The 7,095-nt window shown below is 53.3% G+C and overlaps 1 protein-coding gene across 1 annotated transcript; it reads right to left on the bottom strand.

Moving 5' to 3' along the window:
* Positions 1 to 2,255: 2,255 nt before the first annotated feature.
* On the bottom strand, positions 2,256 to 6,507 carry PINLYP (phospholipase A2 inhibitor and LY6/PLAUR domain containing). Its single transcript, XM_081031773.1, has 5 exons — positions 5,910 to 6,507; positions 4,808 to 4,924; positions 3,065 to 3,217; positions 2,674 to 2,817; positions 2,256 to 2,499 (listed from the first exon to the last, which is right to left on the bottom strand). Exons 1-5 carry the CDS (start codon positions 5,977 to 5,979, stop codon positions 2,345 to 2,347), a joined length of 639 nt encoding a protein of 212 aa, XP_080887899.1. The 5' UTR covers positions 5,980 to 6,507; the 3' UTR covers positions 2,256 to 2,344.
* Positions 6,508 to 7,095: the final 588 nt, after the last annotated feature.

Raw genomic sequence — 7,095 nt, 5'->3', positions numbered from 1 at the left:
CATTGTGTGTCTGTTCTTTTGGGATATGAAGGGGGGACAAAAGATACTTGGGATTTTAACTGGAGCTGGAAGCCTGGATTCCTAGATCTGAGGGAGGAAGTGACTGGGGTTAGGAGGAGGCAGCCAAGCATGGGCACTCCTGGGTCCTGGGACAGGAGGAATGGTGGGGGTATATACAGGAAAGACTCCCTTGGGCTGGAATCAAGAGATTGTACCTCAGTTTTGCCTGGAGGTGGAGTGGACCAGTGACTTTCAACCTTGGGGGCTTGTGATCATAAAGCATCTTAGCTCCAGAGCCAGCTTGACTCATTAATGCTCCCAATTTGTTCAGCTTCTCTGTAGCTAAGCTCTTCTCATCCTGACTCTGGACCTGGCCATGTGATTTGCTTGGCCACTAGGACAACAGGAAACATGATGCAAATAGAGGTTTGGACCGTGCTCATTCACTGGGTGGGGCTTCCTCTCTTGCTGCCCTCAGGATCCCTGCCACCAGTGCCACATCAAGAAACCCTGGCTCATCTGCTGGGTGATAAAGCTAGATGTGGCCCAATCAGCCTTGACATCCCAACTCACAGCCAACCAACCCTGTGAAACAGCTGCCTGGGCTGAACCCAGCAGCTGAACTCGGCAGGGACTAGCAGAAGAACCACCCAGCTGATCCCAGACCAAATTGCTGACCCATAGAAGCATGAGCTAAATAAATAAAAGGTGTTTGTTCTGAGCCACAGAATTTAGAGTGGTTTGTTACATAGCAGAAGATAACTACAGGCTCGTTCCCTCTCTCTGCGATATGGTCTCTTTTCTGTCTCAATAGGACCCAATAAATAAAATCTTAAGCTCTGATACTTTTTAGCTGTGCGACCTCCAATATGACATCCATTTTCTGAGCCTCAGATTCTTCTCCTGAAAACAGGGATGAGACTAATAGTCCCTATCACCTGGAGTTTTTGTGAAGATAAAATGAGAAAGAGCACCCAAGAGGCCATGGTGGCCATTCATGCTGTTTATGAAACATGTCCATGTCCCGGGACACGACTGTACTTCCTGGTCCCCGTGGGGTTGGTGGGGCCATGTGACTAGCTCCATCCAATGAGTTGTGTCAGGTCACTTCTGGATCGCAGCATTTAATCATCCGGGTGAGACTTGCCTGGGTTCTTTACTATGCACAGAAATGGGCAATGTTTGAGTTGGCAGCTGCTCTATGATGATGAGTAGAACACCTGTGGATGGTGCTAGCCATGTAGGATGAAGGAAGAATCAACCTTTTGTGAATGGATACTTGTTTGGCAAATACCATTCCTCTCCCTCTCAATTTCCCTGCTCCACTGATTTTGGCTTTGACCTTGTGATTTACTTTACTCAGTGGAATGTTCGCAGACCTGACCTCAGCAGGGGCCTTAAATGTACTTCACTTCTGTGCTCCTGTGATCTGCCAGGGAGCCACGGATCCCTGAAGATCGTGGAACCCCAAGGAGGAGAACTTGAATCTGCCTCCCCAAACTAGAGCCAGAAGCAGAGCCACCCCACCCACCCACAAACCCTTAGAAAGAATGCTGCTTGTAATAAGTCTCAATTTGGGGATGGTTTGTTACACGGCATTACTGCACATTAGTTGAGTAATACAACTTTGTTGTTTGAAACTACTGAGATTAGGGACTTCTTTGTTATCGCAGCATAATCTCGTCTGTCCTGATTGATGCCAGTGTTTAGCACCTGCCAAGTCATGGCCACTCAGTAAGTGGCAGCTATTACGATGATTACTGTTTACTCTCTGACATATTATCTCTAGAAGCAACATTGTGTTCAAGGTGCTAGACACAGCACTAAGTGCTTTTTAAATTTTCTTTCATTTCTTACAACAACCTTATGAGGATATAACTATTAATATCCACATTTTGCAGACTTGAAAACTGAGGCAAAAAGAGGAGGAGGTTAATCAGGAGAGGTGATCATGGACTCTGCAGACTGACCCCCCAGAGTGGCTTGACTCAAAGCAAGTGACACCACAATCTGTGCCTCAGTTGTTCATCTGTAAAATGGAGATAATAATATCAACTTCATAGAGTAGTTGTGATTATGAAATGAGATACAGCACGGAAAACACTTAGCACAGGGGCCCGGCAGGGAGTAACCCCTTTAATAAAAGGTGGGTTTTTCCCTCTTTTCCTTGCAAAGAGGGGGTTTCCAAGGGTTAAGCCCCCTGCATTCTGCAACCCGCCTTCCCAAGATGCATCACGTCACAAGGATTCATGCTTGCTTGGGTTAATCTGTTTAATTTATAGGCACATGAGGAGCTGCAGGCTGAGGACAAATGGAGACCTCAAACCACACATTGCTCAGTTCTTCACTCAGCCCTGCCAGGGGGCTGGGGCGCTGGAAGGCAGTCTGCTCGGCGGAGGAAGTAAAGATAGGAGGCTGAGGGCACCTGGGCTCCAGGCTTGGTGTAGCAGGCACTCTCTGTAGCACAGCCCCGAGTGGCAAACCTGGCGTTAATGATACCTGAGAAAGGGATTTCAGAACGGAGTCAGGGCCCCAACCTCTCCTTCCTCTTGGCCCCTGCCACCTCCTCGCCCAGTTCTCTGGGGCCACTATGTTCCCTAGAACCTGGAAGCATACATAGGCTTCCAGTTCTAGGGCACCTGTCCCCTCCCCAGAGATCCAGGTGCCCCTCACCAGCCTGCACGTTGCCAGCGAAGTAGATGCAGTGGGTTTCCTGGCCGACACAGTGGGCTGCCTTGGTCCCCAGGCACGTCTCCTGGAAGGGTACGATGCAGGCGGGGCACTGGAGGCCATTCTCAGTACGATTGTTCTGGGGAGCTGGGGATGAGGGTGGAGTATAAGGTGCAAAGGGACATTTAGACCCTTCCCCCATCCTCACCGATAACCCTGGGAACAGCGGTTGCTGATGGACACTGCATTTACAGTTGAGGAAACAGGCTCAGAGCAAGCAAGGTGCTTGCCCCATGTTACAGCACACAGATCAGTAGTGGGCCAGAGCACACACAGTGGGCCCTTGGGGCAGGCTGGAAGGGACTGCCTGATGCAGGGCTGAGCTGGGACTTACGGGGCACTGAGCCGTGGTTGCAGCCATCGCTCTGGCAGCAGTGAGTATTGGACACCATGTAGTCCTTGGGGCCCATGGTGGTGGATACAAAACCAGAGTAGCAGTCACTGAACTTCATGCAGGCCTTGTAGGTGTTCACTGAATGGCGGCCCTCTGCGGGAGGAGGACAGGAGGCAGGGCTGGGCTGGCATGGACTCCCTCCAGGGGGCTCTCCCAACCCTACAGCTTCCTCACCTTCTGACTGTCTAGGATGGTCTCTTGCAGCCCCACTCCCCACCCCACCCCCCAGCCATATCCGTATCTGGCTGAGGAAAGGCCTGGAATGGTTTAGCAGGTAGCTCTCCCCGCCCCCCACCTCTTTGCCATAGCTCCTAGTCAGGCCTTTGGTGGTCTCTTGCAGTTCCCCATTGTCAGGCTCGAGTGTCTACCTGACATGGTCCCTTCCACGCCACCCCACTCCACAGCCATCCTTTAAAGATCCTGCAGGTAGCAGTCTTTCACAGGTCACCTATGGCTACCTCCATGTCTGTGTGAGATGCTCTCTCCCACCAGTCACTTCCAACAAACCCTGGGATGCCGGACCCTCCACCCATCACACTGCAACACCCACATTCCTCTCTAAGGTGGTCTCTTCCAGGTTTCCCCATGGCCACTCCCTCAGACTTCCCACACATGGCCTGTAGCCACCCTCCTTGGCTACCTCCTCTAGCTCTTGCCTTCGTGGTCTCTTCTAGTCTCCACAGACTTCCCCCTCCCCACCGAGTGGTGGTCTCTTCCAACCCAATCCAAGGATTTCCCCTCTTGATCCCACCAAAAGGTGTTTTCCACACCAGCTCCCTCTCCTTCCACCCCAGGAGGCTAAATGGCTGTGTGTGTGTGTGTGTCTTCAAGACTTTCAAGTCCTTTCCCCACCCACCAACACTAGCAAGGTGAGCAGGACTGCATGCAGTCTTCCATCCCACCTTCCTTACACACCCCCTCCCGTCAGGGTGGTTCCTTCCTACACTCAAGGTAGCCCTTCCTCTGCTGTCACAGCCTTCATTCCCACACCATGCCCCATCATCTCTCCTCCCGTGACTAATGATCCATTTCAGCTTTGAATGAAGAATCCACCCCCCCTTCCATTGCTCCTCACCTCCCCCATCCTTTCTCAGGTCGGGGATGGTCTCTGTCATGTAAGTCATCCCGTCCTCTACCATTTTAATCACTGGCCTCCCCCCTACCCCATCTCTATTTCTCCATACTTCAGGATTATCTTCCCTCTCCTGTCTGGTATGGTCCCTTTTGTGTCTCTCTCCTACCCCAATATCACTTCTCCTTCTCTGAGGAATTGTCTCTTCCAGCCTGCATTACCCGCCCACAATCCCTGGGATAGTCTGTACCTTCCTCCCTCCCCAAATGTCCTGCCTGGTCACATTCCTCCCAACCCACCTTAGCCTCTTCCCTCTCCTCTACCCCCCCCCCCCCCACCTTTTGCCTATTAGATTCTTCCCCTCTCACTACTCTGTTGCCCATGTCCTTTTCTCACCCCCTCTTTGCCTAAAAAGTCCCTGTAGTTGCTCCTCCCCATCTTCTCTTTTGGAGGGTCTCATTTTCAGAAATCCCTGACAACAGTGGTTTCTATAGCTCCATTCAATTCACTTTCCTTTATCCACCTCGAAATAGTCTTTCCCTCTGCTCTGCCCGCCCACCTCCGTCGCACTAGCGGCTCCCCAGGGCCTGACGCCAAGCGCACGCACGTACTGGTGCTCGACTCCCCCACGATGACCACGCAGGCGTCCTTGCCGGCCTCACAAGTCTTCATTTTTCCGCTGCACGTGGTCCCGGAGCCCCTGCACACTTCGCAGCTTAACGGGCACCCTGCAATGTAGAGGGCGGGGTTGTAGCCCTGGGTGGTGTGGTCTTGGGACCTCGACTTCCATTTCAGCTTTCAGAGGGAGATGGGGGTGGGGGAAGGAGCAGACTCGGGGGTCTGAGGGAGGTAGGAACTGGTGTCTTCCTGATTGTTCATGGGTGGGGCATTGACCGCTGTCTAGGGAACTGTCCAGGGCTCTGACAAGGACGCGCTCGTGATGCCAGCAAAGCTGCTTCTTGGGGCGGGAAGCGACTCCACCACGGAGCCTGTTTACTTAATTACAAGGCTGGGAACTTTGGACGCCAGGGTCCTCTGAGAAAGCTCAGGGACAGGGAGGGGTCCTGGTGAAGGTTTTCATGGACTTTTGTGAAGCTTCAGGTCCAGCTTTTTGGATGGGGAACCCTTCTCCTTGTAGGTACCGTATGTAAGTCTCGTAAACAGTAGGAGGTCAGGCAGGGGTGCCTGAGGCTAGGGTCAAGAAAGCAGAGGGAGGCCCAGGAGGTCTGAGGACATAGACTCCTTGGTCCTGAGAGAGAAGGCACCTGGGGGCCCAGCCCCCTGGGTCCTGGGGAAGGAGTGACCTGAACTCCAGCATTGAAGGGAGAAGGGGAAGGGGCTGGGGGCTGGAACTCCCTCAAGTCCACGGGGAAATCTCCCTTCTCCCAGTTTTATTTTTTTTTAATCTTTTTCTTTCTAGTCATGCTGTCTTCCGATTTTCTAGAATTCAGATGTTTTATTTTGAGATCTTATCTGGGGACAGACAATTCAGAGCCCACCAAGCTCCCTCATTTCTCAAAGATCCAATCACAAGAGCTTTTGAGCATTTCCTCCCTTGGGGCCCCAGGCTTTCTTTTCCTTTAACCTCTGCCTTCACCAAGAACGTGAATTCCCAAGACACCTGCTCTTTCCCCCTGGAGGACCTTGCTGAACGCTTTCTCCGAGTCCTCTCTTTCCTGAGGTTCCCAGGAGTCCAGGCCCCTGGTCACTTACCCAGACCCAGCAGGGTACAGAGCAGCATGAAGGCCAACAGGAACATCCCAGGCTTCATGGAGGGCCTCATGGTGTGTGACCCAGCAGTCCCTGGTTCCCAGCCCTTATAAGAAGCTGAGGAGGGGCGGGTCTGGACCCACCTTCACCCTGGGGTGAGAAATAGCTGAGGTAAGATCTCAGGGCAGGCCTCTGCTGCTCTGGGTTGGGTGAATGGAACCAGAATCCAAAAGGGACATGGGCTCAGCCCCCTCTTCCACGGGGACCCCAGGAGTCTGGCTTCCAGACCTTTCTTCCATCAGGACCCAGAAGTTCACTTTCCTGTTTTTTCACATTCCCACTGCCCTCCTCCTCCTTTTTTTCTGGCCTGAAGCCGCAGGTCAGAGTCAGGTCACTTGATTCCTTGTAGGTGTAAGGGCAGCTACAAAAGCTGAGATTCTCCTCTCCCTTCTCTCTCTTCCCAAAGATGTACCCCTGCGTGGGTGGAGCTCTCCCTGGGAGCACCCAGCATGTCCAAGCTCGTTCTGCGGGGGCCCGGGGGCCTTGTCTCCTCTCCCTTCCCTTCTTCGTGGGCCTGGCTCATACTCTCTGTTCTGTGTTCGGGCTGTCTCCAGCTCCGACCTTGCCTGAGGCTGCACCTCTGGGTCTCGCGGGGACTGAACAGAAGGGTGCCTGTCAACGGGCAGAGACAGGCGTGGTAGACAGATGTCCACAGTTTACATTGGAAAACAGGCATGTGTGCAAGTCCTCTAGGCAGGGTGTGTGTGTCTGGTTCGGGCTCATGCTTTGTGTTTTACTTAAGTCCTTGACCCACTCTCTCTTGGCCTCAGGCATAACCCTGGGAGAGATCCGAGATTGTGTGTGTGTGTGTGTGTGTGTGTGTGTGTGTGTGTGTGTGCGCGCGCGCGCGCGCGCGCGCGCGCGCAGTGGGAAGCTAGCGGGGGGGGGCGGGGGGAAGAGTGTAGCCGCAGGAGCCGGTGGCGGGAATCCTGCTGCTGTAAGTTCCAGGCTCTCCGCGAAAATCCACTCGGGTTTGCTGTCCTCTAGCTTTCTAGGCTTCAGTTTGGGCGGTGACCGCGTCGTCCAAGGAGAATGGCGAATTTTTTCTAGGGACCAATCCCGGAGGCCGCTCCTGTTGCTAGGCGCCCAGAAAGCTGGCCGTGACCACCACCAGGAGGAGGGGCTAGAG

This window comes from Rhinolophus hipposideros (assembly GCF_964194185.1).
Source record: "Rhinolophus hipposideros genome assembly, chromosome: 21".
Taxonomy (NCBI): domain Eukaryota; kingdom Metazoa; phylum Chordata; class Mammalia; order Chiroptera; family Rhinolophidae; genus Rhinolophus; species Rhinolophus hipposideros.
Note: the sequence above shows the minus strand (reverse complement) of the source record. Positions and strands in the feature narration are given on the sequence as shown.

Bases quoted from the DNA above. Each gene is read 5' to 3' on its own strand.
- PINLYP (XM_081031773.1), bottom strand. From the start codon at position 5,979: ATGAGGCCCTCCATGAAGCCTGGGATGTTCCTGTTGGCCTTCATGCTG. The intron at 4,925-5,909 runs GTAAGTGACCAG...TCTACATTGCAG, and splicing joins CTGTACCCTGCTGGGTCTGG to GGTGCCCGTTAAGCTGCGAA. The intron at 3,218-4,807 runs GTACGTGCGTGC...CTCCTCCCGCAG, and splicing joins CGTGGGGGAGTCGAGCACCA to AGGGCCGCCATTCAGTGAAC.